The sequence below is a fragment of the Colius striatus genome, chromosome 11 (assembly GCF_028858725.1).
Source record: "Colius striatus isolate bColStr4 chromosome 11, bColStr4.1.hap1, whole genome shotgun sequence".
Lineage (NCBI taxonomy): Eukaryota > Metazoa > Chordata > Aves > Coliiformes > Coliidae > Colius > Colius striatus.
Window position 1 is genome coordinate 29,097,745 of NC_084769.1, and position 18,694 is coordinate 29,116,438.

The following is an 18,694-nucleotide window of genomic DNA, read 5'->3' on the forward strand; positions in this document are numbered from 1 at the left end:
GAAATCTCCACAGAAATACTGCATCTGCAAAATTTTATGACTGCTTTTTACAAATCTCCTCTCCTAACTATAATATTCCACCTAAAATTAGGTTTTCACTTGTCCCATATGTAATTAAAAAATCCTTTCCATGCTACTGAGATGATTGATTCCCCCACATATACTTTTATAGAAATTTTATGTCTGCCAAGATGCCTCACTAAGCCATCATCTTACTCCGTTACTGACAACAAAATAAATGTAACTAAAATTAGTATTAAATGATTAGGGGATCCTATCAGCCTTAAAAAGCAGAAACTTTAAGCTATATATGATTAAACAATTAAAAAGTTGTATTCTTTACCCTCTTTTTTTTTTTTTAAATGAGTTTCAATTTTGCCAAGTTCCATATTATACTCGGAAAGAATTTTTTTAAAAATCACCAAGCAGCTTCAGTTGTGTTAAGTATGTATTTTTCTGCAATAGAAACATATTCACATCTATACACATATCAAAAGAACTCAACAGAAGCTAAGGGAGTCCCCTGCTAAAGAAAAGCCTTCTTCTGCTGTTTTGCCTTTTTATATTTGTGTTCAATTACTGGTTCAGCGTGGGTGGTTTCATAATCACACAACAGCACATTTTTACCACAGCTCCTGTTTGAATTTTCAGTATTATGGTGCATTCAAGATTTTTTCCCCCCTCGTTGCACAATTCAAGCCTGTATCTGCACCCGTCATCACACCTAGTGGTGTTGATTATCTTTGTTTTTCCCAATTGCTTAAAAAATCCCGCTGCTTTAGCACAATGAGCAGAATATGCAATAGCTGGCTTCCCACAGAAGATTAGATAAACGATAAACCCCCCTACAACTGAAAACAAAAAATTCTGATTAAGGTCGTATTCTTGACCTCATTCTGAGAAAAAAAAAGAAAACCAGACCTAGCATTAGCTCTATCAAACAAAGACCTTTCATCACGTTCTGATGAAGAAGGTACACCATGAAAAGCAAGCTTTTTAACGACAGAAAATGAAAAAAAAAAAAAACCAACCCAAACAAAACCATAAACCCTACAGCCCGCTCTCAAGTGTATGAAATAACGTGTTTGAAGAAAAAAAAACCCCACAAAACTGTCACAGGCATCTAAAGAAAACTTATTCAAGACGCTACTTCCCACACCATAAAAATCCCGACCGCAGCTGACAACAAGATGCAACACCCTGGTTTGTGGAAGGTTTCCAGCGACTTGACTGGAGAAACCACAGCTTTGAGGGGTCCCTTCAAGCTGCGTTAGTACAGCTACAGTGGAAGGAAACCGCTCGGGCCGAACGGGCGGCAAAACTACACCGAACTCTTCCCCGCTTTCCTTAGAGACCCGTCACGCTTTAAAGGGCCGAGGGCACAGGCAGAATGGCGGTGCAGGGTGGCAGGCTTCCGCGGGGAAAGTGGCAGGCGCAGATGCCCGAGGATAGAGGAGGCCGCGAGAAGGCTGAGAGCAGCGGCACAACCTCACAGGCCTGGGCGGGAAGCGATCCCTCCCACAGCACAGCCCTTTGCTCCACCCCCGCCGTGCCGGCCCGACCCGGAGGAGGAAGCAGAGAATGGCGTCCCTTGACCCCAGCGAGGCACGGAAGAGCTCCTGGGGAAGTGATGGAGGTGAGACGGTGCTGGCGCTGGAGCCGGGCGGCAGCGGCGGCAGCAGCAGCAGCAGTAGTAGTAGTAGAAGTAGTAGTAGTAGTAGTAGTATCAGTGGGAATGCGCGCCGCCGTGCTGGGCCGGGCGGGAGGAGAGGGGCCACGGGCCGCCTGGGCACGGAAGGGGCCTTTGTGGCCGGGCCCGCGCGCAGCTCCGCGACCTCCCTGCGCGGGCGTTAACGCCTGTGGGTGCTGCCAGCGGGCCCTCAGCCTCTCCACGAGGGGAGCCCCAGCAGCGGCAGCCTCGTCCCACTCAGGTAGCGGCAGGCCCTGGGAGCTGCCTGCGGCTACGCCCCGGGCCAACGGGAAACGGCGGACACACCGCGCACCGTGGTCGTGGCGCAGCAGGGACGAGACGCGGAGCCAGAGCCGGCGCTGTGCGGAGATGGGGCAAAAGCAGTTCCTGGAATAAATTCCCACTTTCCTGTGTGTGCTAATGGCTGGTGGAAAACAAATTACTACGTTTCAGGGAGACTTTTTCTTCTATTGTCCCCCTGTCTACCCAGACCAGTCTTTGGCAGGTGAAGGGCCAGTGGAGGTTTTTGTGAAGTATTTTTGGAGGACCAGTTTTGATTCGCCTATTTTCCTCTTTTAATTAGTATTTTACCTGTTGCAATGCAAGAATGACATTATCTGGAGAGTTTCTTTGATGCCTTTGACATTTTCATATCCTGTTGGAATGCACAACTGTTTTGTTTTGGTTTTGGCTTTTTTTTTTTTTTTAATGTGTACATTGCATGCCTTTTGATTGCCTCTTTATGGGTTTCTCTTAGTAAGTTGGGTTGTTTTGAGGATTTTCAACCTTCAGCTGTAGGCTGCAGAATAATTTGATGAAGCCAGAAGGAACTATTGGTTTTAAAGACAGCTAAAGTAGCCTGGTTACAAATTTACCAAATCAAACATTTCTGTATGTAGCCAGTTGTTTTCACATGTTATTATTTACAGGGTTTTTCAGTGGTAATATGTTTAAGCTAAAGTTTTTGCAGGTGTAATTTACTTTTTTTAACCAACAGTTTAAAGTATTTATAGTTGGAAGCATCCTAATTAAGCTAGAATTTTGTAGGGTTTTCATGGATATCTTAAAAATCCTTTGTGGGTTCATAGCTTTAGTTTCTATTTGGATAAAGTAAGTATTGCAGTTATGCTCTCTAGATTTTTGCAACATAAGTAAGGTATCTTTAGGTGGTAAGCAAGCTGTATATAGTTCAAGTTCAGATTTTTCTTTCTTTGTCCTATCTGCCAGTGTTTTTATATATCACTGAAAGACAACACATTTTCCTCTCTTGTTAGCTTCCATATCTCTGAAGGATCTTCCTTAGATGTTTTCTGTCAGTTACTAAGCAATAACTAGGCTTTTACAAGTTTTACCTAAGATGCCTCTTCTCCAGTGAGAAAGTCAAATCACTGTAGAAAGGTGACAAGGAGACATAGTCCTGTCCTGTTTAAAATTACTATGCCTAGCTCAGTTTAAATGTGCATGAGTCTGTGTCTCGACCTAGGGGTGTAACTTACAGATTTGTACTTGCGAATTGGTGACCTCTCTCTAGTATACCACCATTGAAATCACTCCTTGAAATAAGGAAGTAGCAAACCATTTTACTAGTTATCTTCCAACCTACTGCAGTTAATGCTGTCTCTGAGATGAAACCAGGCATTTGGATGTCACGGTGCTGTACTTGGGTGTTGGGGCAGTGCAGGGACTGTTTGGGGTGGGTACCCTCTGCTGACTGCTGAGCCGCTGCCTGACTGACCTGTTGATGTGGCCTTCTCTGTGGTTGCTACACTCTTATTACACTCTACATTTGTAACTTTATCTTAAGAATATGTATATGAGTTGTTAAAAAAAATCGTAACTTGGCTTTGAGAATGTGGAACACGTTATTTTCCATAAAACATTGTTTGTGAAATGTAGTCTTGTGGGTTTTTCCTTCACTTTCTTTCATATCCCAGCAGTCTGTAGGACACTAAACAGGGTGACTGAGGTCAGTTGACCTATTAGGAAAGGTTTTCTCAGTTGCCTGATGAGAAGGTTTATAAGAACAACTAAGTTGGCTTTTTACTCACTTAATATTATTGTTACATTAATCAATACACTATGGGAAGAAGGGTCTGGTGATTTTGATTGGGTGGTGTGGTGCTTGAGTGGAGATATTAAGATATTCCTTCTTAACTGCTGTAACGGTCCTGCTGTTTTATAGTGAGCAGCGCATAGTCAGTGAAAGAGCAAAACAAATATAAAGAAAATGCACAACAGATCCCACATCTGTCAAGCTTGATGGTGCATCGTCTTATGTAGGAGCATCTTTTCTATATAAAAGACAACAGGAAAGAAGGGAACGAATGATTCTTGTAAAAGCAGTCTACAAAGGAGAAAAAGTAAAAGTGATTGTTTTGAAACTGCTAAATTTGTCATCCCACAATTACATAAATGTTAAGCCAAGAGCAGTCTAAGGATTGCTAAGTCCCTTGTTTTGAGACAGAATGTGGTCCTTTCACTGTGATGCTGGTGGCAGTGATTGTGCAAATTATTGTGGCCTTTCCGAATTCCTATTTGCAATGCTAATGATAATGTTTCCTTGAGTATGTAGTGATTAATTTATGAAATGTTTGAACATCCAACCTACTATGAAATTTCCGGTTAATCTCTTATTGCAATATCTAACTAGTTTATGTAACATAAGCAAAGTAAAACTTTTTCTGCACAAGTTCATGAATGATTCTCAAAATAGGTTAATTTCAATTTGATTAACATTGAGGAATTTGTTTTCCATTATTAGAGACGTAAACTTAATTTCATGAGTGCCAGCATCCATCCACAACGATATTTAATGGGACTATTTACAGGGACTATGAGGAAGGAATCAAGTTATTCCAGAATTAATGGTTAGCATTTACGTGAGAGAGACTGTAAAAGCAACTTCCATAGTAAAAAAAGAAGGAAGCACTGCAGACCATTTTATTCAGAGATTTATCCATTTTATTGACTGACATGTTTGCAAAGTGATACAGAAAAAAGTATATGCCTCGGGACATAGAAAACATGCATTATTAACGCTATTTTAAAAGGCTTTTTAACTTGTTGCCAGATGGGATGAGAAAGGATAAGAATCCTGCACTGCAAATGGCCTCCTGTTCGACCATTATTGTTTGCTAGTCTGAAGTCAGCTCTGGTGGATGAAGAAGGTTGATGACTAAGGTTCGTGCAAGAAAGCTAATTTTATGCTTGCATTCCATAATGTAAAAGAACTGTGTGAAACTCAAAAGCCTTTTGTATTTGGGCACCCTAAAGCATGTAACTGCTTGTTGCTGCATTAAAAATTGTGGCATTCAGTATTGATTTGCAGGTCTTTTGAGCAGCAAGGATTACTTTTCCAGCCTGGATAATTATTTTGTGTGGTCTAGATCATATACAGCTTTTATTGGCATACATCTTTCATCTTTGTTGTAAAGGCCACTTAAGAAATTAAGTAATTACATGAATTTGACAGTTTGGTTATTATTTAGTAACCTAACAGATTCTAAGAGGCTTTCGTAAGTACAATATTTGACTTTGTTAATTAGATCAGAAATTAACTCCTTCTATCAAAGCTAATGTGGTGTTTCAGAAGATATTAGAGTACCTTAGTAAAACAGCAATTTATTTTCACACCGCAGCTTTATTTAAGTCAAGCTTTGGTCTATAGCTGAAGCAATATATTAGTTCTGAACAGCTTGCTTGGAGTGAGGATGGACTTGAGGATGAGCTTTACTGTTGGATTTTTTTATTTATCTTTTGTTCTCAGAAAGTTTATTTTTACTTACAGATGTTTGACAGGGTCAAACGATCAGATGAAGCTTCTGCTTCTTCAGCACAAGGTGAGAAGTTTAAAGTAGATGGTTTTGTTGCAGTTATTCTTCTTTTTAATGTATGAATTAACAGTAGAAACACTAATTCACCTTGTAGTTTAAATTGTATACTTTGATTTCCTAAACGTCGTCACCAAGCTTAGATGGAAGAAGCGACTTCTGAGTCATGCACAGGATTTCCATGTTGGTCTAATTTTCTTGTTCTGTAATAAGCTGTTTATCTGTTTTATCTGTGTGATTGTGAATGTTGCAGTGTAAATATAGATTGCCTAGTCTTGATCTCGGATAAATCAGTAGGAAAATTCCGACTCGCCTCAACTGTGAAAGAATAAAGCTTCTTTAATGAAGCTCTTAGAGGAACTTAGAGGATAAAAGATGTGGTTTCTTGAACTTACTAAACTTTTAATCTCCTTTGAAATAGTGATTTTGACAAATGCAATGTAAGAGAAGTAACTAATTGCAAGTGAAACTCTATTCCATCTCTTTGACAGTCTGTTGGTTTTTTAGTTGTTTTTTAATTGTTTTTCCTATAGGAATTGAAAGACTTGGTGTTGAAGGTTCTCTACAACAGGATAGCAATAGCAGGTAAGTTAGGTGGTTATCTAACTGGCATCTACCTTACTGTTTACACAGAGTAAAACAAAAGGAATCTGTTTTTCAACCTTATTTGTTGGCAGTGATACAATACAGACCAAGTGTATGACGGAGGTCCTTTTTATCTTGTACCCGCGTAGTATTAAAAACTTCAGGGAAGGCACATAGGTAGTGCCCAAAACTAATGTGCGTGTCTGTCCTCATTTCAGCTGAGGTAGAGTAGCTGTCTAGTAGCTGGTACAGTGCTGTGTATTGGATTTACTGTGAGAACAATGTTTATAACACTGGGGTTTTGGATATTGCTAAGTGAACGACTTCTCAGTTTTCTGTGCCATGCCAGCAAGGTGCACAAGAAACTGAAAGGGAGCTTGGGCAGGACAGCTGGCCCAACCTACTCGAAGAGCCATTCCACACCGTAGGTCATCATGCCCAGTATATAAACGAAGGGATTTGGCTGGAAAGGGGCTGATCACTGGTTATGGGAGGTCTGGGCATGGTCAGTGGTGGTGAGCAGTGCACTGTGCATCACTTGTGCTTTTTTCTTAGATTTTGTTTCTGTCTCTTTTTGTTCCATCCCTTTTGATTGTTACTGTTACAATTGTATTTTATTGCTATATTGTTGTTATTGTGTGCTATTTCATTTTAGTTACTACACTGTTTATTATCTCAACTCGTGAGTATTGTTTTTCTTTTCAAGTACCTCTCCCCGTCTTACTAGAAGGGGGAGGAGTGACGAAGTATCTGTGTGGTGCTTAGTTGCTGGTTGGGGTTAAACCACAACAGAGTATCAAGAGTTGTTTTGTCTCCAGTTTATTTTTTGTTTTATTTCAAAATGCTAAAAACTAGAAGAATGAAAAGATATCTGCCTTTTTTTTTTGGAGAGACAGTACTCTTCTGATACTAGACAACTTAAATTAGCATTTTTGTCAGCTGTACCTTCAACCTCTTATCCTTTGTTCTGCATTCATGAAACTTTCTGTAGTGAGATTTGCCTGGGAATACTTTAAAATATGTAGTCCTACTTGCCATTGCAATTCTGAAATAGAAAGATTTATCTTCTAAATTTGTTCCAGCTCTATAGTAAGACAGTTATTTAGAGTTTCATGAGTTAAACAATCTAACATGTATTGGTAATATTACCTGCTTCTTTCAGTTTGCACACAAGAGGACGAGAACATCCTCGACCTGGAGTATCCACTGTGCAAAATAGACAAGGATACTGCAACTGTTGCCACGTACACTACAGTAATCTGGAACAGGTGAGAAAGCTTCTGCATAATTCAATAACAGATCACAAGGAGTGCCAAAAGGCTTTATCACTTTATAAAATATCAGTCTCTACACTGAACAACCAGTACTGAATGAAAAATAACAATGTATGCATTGAGAAGTTAGCCTTCTTATCTGTTACCTATTAAAAAGGTGCTGGTAGAGTGGCATGGCTGCTACAAGCTGCTTTTCTGAAGCGGTACACTGCTGTGCATTGCATCAATTAGGTTTATTTCTGTGACTTTAATCTGGAGATCTAATATGAGAGGTTAATATGTTAAATATCAAGGCTGAAGACATTTTATCAACTATTTCCTTTCCTATTCTTTAATACTGTTAGTCTCCTGTCTTTTAGAAAGTCTTATTTAATTAAAAAGTAGAAGCCTATTTAATCTTCTGTGCTTATAAAGTTCTCCATTCGAGTGGATTCTAGGACGTTTACTCACATGAAGTTCAAGACTATTTTAATAGTCTTTTATAGATATATTTGGAGGATTTGTAGTAGTTAAAAGAGACTTGTAAGCAGCTGTGAGATTTGTGAGAGTATTTGTACTAGTTGTGAGAGGTTTGTGAGCAGCTGTCAGAGCTGCTATCTTAGATTCCAACTCAGAAAGATATTTCAATACATTTTAGTATTATTTGAGACTCTTTAAACATGCTTAAAAATCTCATTGAGTCAAGACTTTAGTAACAGGCTGAAGATTTTTTCTTATTTTAAATATTTTCATAGCAATGTAATGTTTAACCTGGACAATAGTGTAATGTTCAACCTGGGAAGTAATTTTTAAGAACAGGTGAATGGGTTAACAGTAGTACTAAACTAGTCATCTGTTTTATCTTTCTCCAGCATGTTTTCAGCTCCCAGCACAGACATTTTACCACTTACTGCAGGAATCGTGTTGGTACCAGTAGCTTAATGGAGCGTTTCCTGCAAGATGTTCTACAGCATCATCCACACAGATACCATGACAACAGGTATACTACAACTGGTTGTTTTTTTTAAAATATGCATTAGTAGAATTAATTTATTGCGAGTTCTTATTCCTGTTTCACTGCTGAACAGTAGATTTTGCCCATTTGATGTGAAACTTTCACATTGAAGACAATTTAGAAAGGAGTGTATTTATGTAAACATTGTCCAAATGTATTCCTTTTTGGTTGTCTCTGCACTTTTAAACTTTATTTCACTAAAGCATTTGATACAACACTATGAATAGCAATTAAATGTGAAGATCTGAAAAGACGGGGAGTATATGCATTGATGGGTATAAAGGCAGACTGTACAGATTCCTATAATTTGGACTTTATATATATATATATATATAGTGATAATTCTTATAATTCTGGGTTTTATACTACTATATTTTAATAAATAATATTTTATGGTGTGCTTTGAAAGAGTTGATAATTTTGGCATGTTGTTTGTGGATAAGGTGAGGTGACTGTTTATATGTTTGTTTTTTCATTGTCCTTGCAGTTTCACATAGATCCGTTCAGTTTCATACTTACATAAGTTACATTAATTGACCAACCCATTAATACTGAGGTTTTGGAAAGTGTCCTCTTTACTTATTATGTACATGTTTAAGAGTGATAAGAGGGTCAGTATATAAGCTTTTCCCTGTAGATGAAGGGAAAGGATTCCTCATTTGTTATGTTCTGCAAGGCAGAAAAAATTCCCACTCTGAACACTATAAATCTGCCAAAGAAGTAGAATAATATTCTGTCTGAAGGTGATTGTATCAATATTATCAAGGATAAGACAGTACAAGTTAGTAAGCATGTCTATGACAAGTTATCTTGGGACATGTACGCATCACTACAAATAAATTAATTAATCCTTCTGTCTTAAATAAATGCAATCCTTCTAGCTTAATTTTTTGCCATGGAGAAAATGTAGAGTTCACTTTGAGGCAGCACCCAAATGAAAACAGCCATCTCTTGAAGTGTTGCTAATACAAGGCTATTCCTTTGGTGAACGAAACTTACCAACTAGGGAAAACAAGCTATCCATGTTCCTCTGATCTCTTGGAAGAAGGAATGCAATGAGAAAAATAATGTACAAGATCTAGAGAGAAGGGAGAGGAGTAACACCAATTCTAGACAGAGTTTGGAGGAAGAAAATCAAAGCTGGAAAAGAAAATATGAATAGATGTATGTTGTGATCCTCCTCTGAAAAATGAAAAGTCACATACTTAACTGATATCTGAAGTAAAAATTTTATTCTCTTCCTTCTTAAATAAGACACAATTTATGTGTAGTTTTTCTGAGTTCTTAAATAGCAGCTTTTACTATTTAGCTGAATTCACACAAGGGATCTTAGGAATGTCATTTAAAGAATTATAGAAATATTTATGAGACACCATTTGTTTTGCAGAGCCAATATACCTAGTAGTGAAGTGGAAAAAGGAAATAAATCATTAAAGCTTTGCCTTATACTGAATTTCACAGGATATTGGGCTTTTGTCCCTCTCCCAGTAAATAAACAGACAAACCAACAAGCCATTTCTTCCTCCAAACTCTTGACATGGAAGTTTTTTACATAAAGAAATAATATTGAGTATTTATGAGAGAAATGCTTTTGGAGGTAATTTCTAGCGAAACTGTCACAACTTCCAAAGTCTATTCAACTGCCTAAGTTTTTCAACTATAAAACAACTATAAAAATTCTTTCAAGTTGAGAATTCTTCTTTTGTTTGTCATCTCTCAGTGAAATATTGAGACATAGGTATATTCAGATAAGTTCTCTTGTGATTGGTTAGCAGTGTGAAGTAGTTAGAAATGCTTTCTGCAAGTTTGCTGCCCTTATTAGTAACTGAGTCTTTTAAGAACCATTAAGTGTTGCTAATTCTATTAGCTCCTGATTGATTTTTAACTTTCAATAAATCTCAAAGCTGAATGTTTATAACCAGGGAAATTTCTGTACAGTAAAATTTATTCACCATAATTCACAATAATTCTGTGAGCAGATGAATACACTTAAGAGGTGTGTGGCTGGCTGTTGTGTGTTGTGTGTCTTCAGTTCTATTTACTAATTATGAAATTATTTTCACTGGATTTACCCAGCTGTTACACATTGAAGCCTTGTGGGTTGCTGTGCTGAGAAAGAGAAATAGTCTATATCTGTTTGTGTTGTTAATTCTTCAGACATAAACACTTCTATTTGAGGCAGTCTTAAAGAGAGAACTGCTAGTTACAAAATATATAAAAATATGCTGTTGTCACAGTGAGGCTGAACAATTATAACTTGGTTTCTTATAGAAGTGAGTCAGAAGCCTGTGGTATGTCTGTGAGAAACAGTAAGCATGGAATTCCTCATCAACATGTGGAAAGTTCCTATCAGGCAGCCATGTTTTCTAGGGAAGGAGGCATTTGTACTCATAATATTTATATACTGTGCCATATTACAATGTTCCATTTCTCTACAAAAGCTCAATATTAATAAATGAGAGTATTACAAGTGTAATAACCTCTTTAAAAGCTCATAACTTCAAACAAAGGAATTTTCTTAACTTTTTCCTGCATTGTGTTTGTAAAGTCATCATGAGGTACGTTTGGCCATTCTTGATGGGTGGTTGCAAGAAGAAGGTAGTCAACTAATGTCCAAATTGTTCTCTTTAGCTTTGTGGAACACTTTCCCCTCCCTTCCACTTAAAAAAAAAAAATGGAATATCTCTGCTGAAGTAGCAGAGCTGGTAACTTGAGTTTATTCATTAGATGTGATGTACTCTGGGTACATAGTGTTTGGGGGATTTTTTAAGTATTATTTGAAAAATCCTAAGCATATTTACACTATTTATATAAGCTGGATTTTTTTTCCTCCCCTTTAGACCAAGCTATGATGACATGCCACTTCCTGTCACTCCAGAGGCTGAGAGAGTTCCTTGCCTGTCCACAGAAAAGGTGGAGCAAAAGAGGAACAGAGACAGACGGATTTCCAGCAAAGACTCGGAATCTCTTGGTGAAATACGCTCTTCTGCACCACTTCAGTCTCATCAGGGCACAAAGGAAACTTCTGCAACACAAACATTTATTCAAAAACTAGAAAGAAGGCAGAAACATGTTACAAAAATATCCCAGTCATCTACAGACATTTATAGCAATGAGAAACAGAATACCCTGCAAGATGCTCAAATGGCAAATCATAGCTGTGAAGGCCAGTTTACAGCTGTGAGCCCCATACCTCAGTGTTTTTCTGACAGTCCTTTAATCCATAGTTATTCTCTTAATCCTAAATCAGGGAAAAATGTTACAAATATGGCAGCATTAAATCCGATTCTTTGTAGCGGATGTGATAAAACAGGAATGGAGGTGTGCAATAGCAATGTATTATTGAACCCATCCTTAAATCCTTCTTCAGCACTGGTTCGTCCAAAATGCCCTTCAGTTTCTCATCAGAATCCTATGTGCAGTCACAGCAATTCTTTGTGTATTACCTCAGGCCAATCTCTCTCAAAACGAGATGGTTTACAAACTCAGGATGAAACTTTGTCTGATTTCCATCTCAGGGATACTGTGGGTATCAGCAGCTCCCTAGATCTTGGGACATCCCCACAACCAGCAAGATGCAAAAACATGAACAGAGGTGATGGAAGTTCAGTGGATGCAACTATTGAAGATGTTATTTTGAAATACTGCCATGGAACTACATCTGAAGAAATTTATTACCAAGAAGAGAAAAATCCCTGTTTAACTTTTTCATCGCTTCTGGATCATACTCATTTAGAGGGCTCTGAAATGAGTTTTGACTGTGATGCACATATTCAGGCAGGAACTGACTTACCCAAGGCAGCTATAAAAGATGTAGAATTCCTAAAAGAGGTCCAAATAAGTTTGCAAGATAAAGGCTATGGAACACAGCTCTCTTCTGTTTTAAAAAATGATTCAGTAGAGAAAATGCCAGCAGTGAAACAGGATGTCGTAGTTCATACTGAAGAACCAGTTCTTCCAGCCCTGCCTCATGTGCCTCCTTCTTTTGTGGGAAAGACTTGGTCTCAAATAATGTATGAAGATGACATAAAAATTGAAGAACTTGTACGTGATTTCAGGGAAGGTCGTTTTCGCTGCTACTTTGACAGTGAATCTTCGGCCAACTGTACAGGGAAGAGAATGAAGAAAAAAACGCAGAAGAAGGAAAAAAAGGACAATATTGTTACGGGTAATAGAACAGAAAGTGCATCAGTTAAAGCATTGCCAGAATTTAATGGTGCTTTAAGTGGTGACTCTGATTTTGATAAACCATCTTTAGCCTCAGATACACTATGCAAACCACAGATTCTTAAAGTGTCTAGGAAAAGGACGTGGCGCCTGGCTTCAAGATGCCAGGTAGTAAAAGTCAGCCATGGCACCCAAACAAGTCTATTGAACTACCCTGTAGCAAAAAGAAAAATGTCTAGAAGGGAATCTGATCCAGCTGATGAGAAAGCAAGCATTATGTGGCCAGAGAATGAAAAAACTCCAAACATGAAAACTAGACTATGTGCCCTTAAACTTCCTGAGTCCTACAGCAAAATTATGAGTCCTGTGCAGCCCAAGACAGTGGTGTATGTACTTTCATGCCCAGAAATAAAACAATGTAGAGGTAAACCTGTAGATATTCCCAAATTTATGAAGAATCGTAACTCCACAGATAGCAAGGAGTCTGTAAGGTATAAATACAAACAGAGTTCTTTTAAGTATTATGACCCACTGACAAACAGAATTATGAAAACTCCTCCAAAGTGTACAGTTGAAGAAAAGGCCAAAAAGCCTTCCCATGTTCGACAGCTTTTCAGAAGTCTCAGCTTTGATGCAAACATGAGGAAACTAGTTGATGCACAGGGAGAAAGCACTCCATCATCATTCTTGCCAGATCTACGTAAAGGGAATGACGCAGCCTTGGGTCAAAAGGCAGAAGTATCTTCTATTTCCCCAGAAAGAACAGATTGTCTGGTGTCTGGTCACGCAGAGAACTCTTTTAAACATCTGATCATTTCACCTTTGAACTCTCACCAGTCTGCAGTAGAAGGAGATGGTAGATTAACTCCATTTAACAGTAGAGTTGCTAAAGCTCCTCTAACCTCCATCAGGAGTGAGCGGTTAGAGAGGGAGAATCCGAAAGCAATATGGAAGAGAAAAGAAGGCACTAATAAAGAGCCATTTTTTTCTAGAAAGGCTGCAGGACCTATGTCAATTAGATGTACTGTTGGGAGGAGGGGAAACAGAGTAACCACAGGCAAACAATCTTCCAGAACTAAAAAAAAGCAAAAAGAGGGGATGAGAAGGAAACTTCGTCCTTGTGCCCAGAAATCTTCTGCTAAAAAATTGAAAGTGAGGAGGAAACCAAAAAGGACCTTTCTAAATTCAACAGTTGTCCTAGGGGTTCCTGAAAAGAAACAGAAAGTCACATCTGAATCTTTTCCCAAGAAGCCAGAGCGAACTTCTTCCAAAGTCAGGAACTGGGAAGTAAGTGGAGCACGCTAGCACTGTGAACCAACCCTCTAGAAGAACTTCTGCTGTGGCATTCCTTTGAAACTCTTGTTCTGCCAGGTGACAGCTGGCTACCAAAAGAACTTCTTAATGGCACTCACCTGGAAGGAGGTTGGGGGAAAAGAGATCATAGATAAAGTTGAAGTGCTAGAGCTGCAGAAGTGGAAAAGCCAGTCTAATGTGACACAAGTACAACTGTAAACTCAGCTCTTGTTCCTGGAATATGGGAACGTAATGTATTGTACTGTTCTATTGTGTAAAGCTGCAGAAGATTTGCATTTGAGTTAAAAAGCACTTAGAATCCTATTTGCTAGACTTCACCTGTACGTCATAAAAATGAGCTTGAATAGTATCATATTGTTTTTATGGTATTACCAGTGCATAATAGTGCACTATAATAAGGTAAATGAGAAGATGTATTCATTAATTGTGCCTATTCTAATTTTCCCACATAATTCTAAAGCGCAAAAAAGAATTGTTGTTATACTAGAAATTAAATGAAGATACATTAATCTGGGCTGAATTCTGTGTATGTATTTTGTGTTTGTGTATGTGCACACCACCTTCAACACATAATATATACTTGCCCATGGAGTGGCATGAAAAATTACTACAGTATGATCAATTCAGTGCTTTCTTCAAATCAAATATAATTATACATGTTTTTATGTTGACTTTTTTTTTCCTGAAACCACGTCCAAAACAGTTATTTTGGACAAAAAGTCACTGTGGGCTCTCATCAAGCAATAATGGACCATGCTGGTAAAAGAGGTATGTCTCTTTAGGGCAATACTCAAATGGAAATGGCCAAAGTGAAAGCTCAAATTCCAAATGAAATATAGACTTTGGTTGTGGGCTTGTTTGGGGGTTTTCTGTTTGTTTGGTTTGGGTTTTGTTTGGTTGGGTTTTTTTACATAGCTTAGTGATAAAGTTTATAGCTGAGTTTCACATTCCTTAGTGGGCAGATGGAAAAGTTGTAATGCAAAAAAATAACTGTGAGGTATTCTAGAATGTCAAACTTATATTTGAGTATCGGTGCATTAAAAAAAAAAAGGTTTATTTACTGTTGGTTACATTTTATGTACTGCAGTTGAAAGTTTTAAAACTTTCAGTAAAATGTTTTAAGTAAACCTAAACCAACATCCATCAAAATGTATTAGAGTTCAACTATCTACTTAAACAGATATTTAAACATCTCTTTAAAGTATTTAGTTGAATTAAAATTGTATTTCTCAGTGATTCTTGTTTGGCTACTGATGCTCTAACAACTATGGTTTTATGACATGTAATACTGTAGTATTTGTGTTTTGGTTTAGTTTTTTATTTTAATAGTTGTTATGATGACAGCTTATTTAATATATTTAGGAGACATAAACTCCAGTCTTGCAGGTGTCTCTGTGCTTTAAAATCTCAGAAAATTGTGTGTTTATATTAAGTTAAGCATATAGTTAAACATCATCACAGTCAGGGCTGTGGTTTGCAAATCTGTAATTTGGTATATTATATAATCTATCTTACTTTAAAGGTCTTGATAAATACTGTAGTTGTACAGGACATCTTTCAGAATGCAAGAAAACCAGAAAAGAACAGACTGCTCTCTCTGCCATTGAAAATAACATCTGTGCATTTTCCCCTGAAAACCAAAATGGCTTTTTATTCATTTTCTGAATTGTTAAGGGTGATTGGTTTGGATTAAGATAAAGGTGAACTTTGAAATGATTAATTTTAATATATATATAAAATATATATATTAAAAATATAAAAGCTGTCATCATAAACCACTTGTTCAAATATTTGGGGGATTTTTTTTTTTAACATATGTGCATGTTTCCCAGAACAAGTAAAAAATGAGCATAAACTTGAGAGAAATGGAAACTAAGTTCCTTTGCAAGTCAAATATCTGACAGATTTTTTTAATATATTTTTAATTTATTTTATTTTTGAAGTAAAAGTTTATTTCTATGGATAAATTTTCCTGTGGTTGTCAGTAGATACAGAATCTTATAATACTGCAAGTCACTGGAAAGTGAAGGGTTTTGAGTTCTTACAACTCTCTTAACTATTTGTGCCTATATAATTTAATATTTTGTCAATATAAAATTGATTTTTTTAAAGCAAAATTTAAAGGAATGGTTTTTATATAGAAAGGCTAATTTTTAGATAAGTAAAATAAGATTTTTAAATAGTTTGTTCAAAAGCAAAGCTTTAAATTAACTTTATAGATAAGTCCCATTCTAACATTTTTATGACACAAGAATGTTTTCCTAACTTCTTCACAATATTGTACACATGAAGAGCATAAACTGTTTTGCGTGTGAATAAGGTTCAATGCACTTTGTACTTTAAGATCATTAGTGCATATTTGTTTACAGACAACAATACTGTTCTCCATACTCATTCATTGCAAGCTTGTGTTTCTCCAGCACACAACTTTTCCTTGAAATTTTGAGTAATAAAAATACCTTGAGGGCTGAATAATGATTAATATTTTTAGACTGTAATGTCTTTTTTTGAAAAAATAATAGAGCCCCTTGTCAGGGTGAGTTTTTTAAATGAAAAAATGTATTATATTTAAATAAAAGTGTAAGTGGCATATATTTTCTTTTTAAAAAAAAGACAAGGAAAAAAGAACAAGCATGAAATGTAACAGTTCTTTAGAAGGGTAAAACTTGGAATACAAATCTTGGAAACACTTCTGTGGTTGCCAATGTCAAGATTCACTGTAAGCTTGGATGTTATTTTATGCCTCACTTCTGTTTAGAAACCTCTTCTAGGCATGCTCAATGACTACTAGATAAAAGGAGAGATTGTGATAGGAGAAGTAGCTCTAGAAACTGCTTTCAAAAGAGAATTGATGAATATATGTGCAAAACACTAAAAATTGCAGAGACACTCAAAATAGCATGTGCATGAACGAGAAAAGTTTTCTGAGGTCTTGAGGGATTAGTCAAACACTTTCCTATTAGATAAACCAGATTCCGCTGCCATTGAATAGCGTGTTATATAGTTAGCAGCATGACTGAAACTTCAAAATAGGATTGTGAAGTTAACACCAATGTAAAACTCAAGAGCTGGAATACTTTCTCACTGACATTTATAGGAGGTTTAGATGAGTTTTTTATGTTGGTGGACAAAGATGCCAGTATGCTTGCATGTCTTAGTGTAGAGAAGTAAGAAAAGCTAACTGGATTAAAGTGGAATAAAGTCACATGTTTTGAGTTTAACTGTTAAATGTAGGATACCTTAGTTAAGAAAAATGATATAATTTCTTCTTCTATGTGTATGTTATCTTGACCTTCTGCAAGTTCATACTTTTGTAGTTTTATATATTTCATATTTTAAAGTCTCTCCCCTCCAAAGTACCCATTCTGCCTTTTAAAACAGTCTCATTCTAAGCAGCTTGATTTTTATTATTCACTTGTATTGTTAACCTTGAGCATGACCCAGACCCATACTGTGCCAGTTGCTAACCAGACATAGACTATCATGTCCCCAAAACTAAATATCTGACACTTTCACATAGCAGTTCTTTTCACATGGGATTTTTTGCTTTCTACTTCTTTCTGACAAATTTGTTCTTGTAGTATGAAAGTATTCCTTTCTGGGACTCAGATAAGGTGAGGTATTTAGTTGTATTTACAATGAGACTATGAGTAAATCTGTAGTTGTGTTTAAGTTTCATGCTAAGTTTGTGCCCAATGAGAGTACCTGTTTTTGTGAGTTTCATGTTGTTGTAATTAATAATGTATTTTGCAATACTCTTGCTTGATGCTGTACTTTTTAACGGCTTCTGCTTTTATCTGTCTCTGCTGTCGATGGTCATTTGACACAATGTGAGTTTCTAAGAATACAGTGATATTACAGACTTGTGCTGTTGCTGGATGTTCTTTCTTTGTATCTTCTACACATTTAATTTCAGATTTATTGTTTCCATGTTTTTCCTCAGTCATGTAGTGAGATTATTTTTTTTTTCCTGTTATGAAGAAGTAAATTATAGGATAGGATATTCTGTTTGGAAGTAAATCAGTGATAAGTAACAGAAGTGGATGGTGTCCTGATCTACAGCATAGAGGGCAAACAATTCTGTGCTTTCAAGTCCACTTCACTGAGTCTTGCAAACAGGAGTGGGATGATGATTCTTGATTTTTTAAGCTATATTCCTTTTTCTTTCCCCTAGAGTAACTGCCTGAGAATGGAGTAATTGATCCTTATTCTGGAAATAAAACAGTATTTCAACTGTTCATGTTTTTGAGGATAGATAATTGCTAATTGCTAATGCAATTAAAATTCCTGAACTTTAATGATTTATCTGCTATGAATTACAGCATCTCTGATAATATTTTTCAGAAAACTGTAGTAGCATAGGTCTGAGCATGCCCAGAAGCAAAGGTTTTTGTTCCTTCTTTCTTTGTTTTGTAGTTATGAGTTTATTCATTCCTTCAGCAGAATAAATCTTGTTTTAATAAAATAAAGACTGCATTTGTGTTTTTTGTAGTTTTTTTATTCTTGAAGTGGAATTTAACTTGAAACTATCTGCTATAATGTGTTGTGGAAAGAGCACCACAGAATGCTGTGGAATCAGCTGTTACTTTGAAGAGGGCTTATCATAATTTAAACAACTGTTCACAACTGTAGGGTATCTTGACCCAGTGAAATCTTTTGTTTACTTCAGTGAAGCCAAGGTTCATGCCATCCTGGGGCAACTGAAGCAATAACATTCTAGGATGGCATTGAAAAAGCATTGTATGTATTTGACACATGTAATTGCATTTTGGCAGCAGGAAACCAAGAAGCACTAATCACAGGGCAAGCCAGATCCCTGCATACATTACTCATGAAGTTT

At 36.9% G+C, this 18,694-nt stretch overlaps 1 protein-coding gene across 4 annotated transcripts; it reads left to right on the plus strand.

The window, feature by feature from the left end:
• The first annotated feature begins 1,526 nt into the window (after positions 1-1,526).
• ZDBF2 (zinc finger DBF-type containing 2) lies at positions 1,527-18,291 on the plus strand. Of its 4 annotated transcripts, none has more exons than XM_062004773.1 (7): positions 1,527-1,636; positions 4,741-4,870; positions 5,478-5,529; positions 6,054-6,105; positions 7,268-7,373; positions 8,231-8,358; positions 11,214-18,291. In XM_062004773.1, the coding sequence occupies exons 2-7, from the start codon at positions 4,862-4,864 to the stop codon at positions 13,843-13,845; spliced, it is 2,979 nt and encodes a 992-aa protein (XP_061860757.1). In that variant the 5' UTR covers positions 1,527-1,636; positions 4,741-4,861; the 3' UTR covers positions 13,846-18,291. The 4 variants fall into 4 exon arrangements, with proteins under 4 accessions (XP_061860757.1, XP_061860755.1, XP_061860758.1 ...); XM_062004771.1 differs by having other exon boundaries at positions 4,761-4,870; XM_062004772.1 differs by lacking the exon at positions 1,527-1,636 and adding an exon at positions 1,649-2,195 and having other exon boundaries at positions 4,761-4,870.
• Positions 18,292-18,694: the final 403 nt, after the last annotated feature.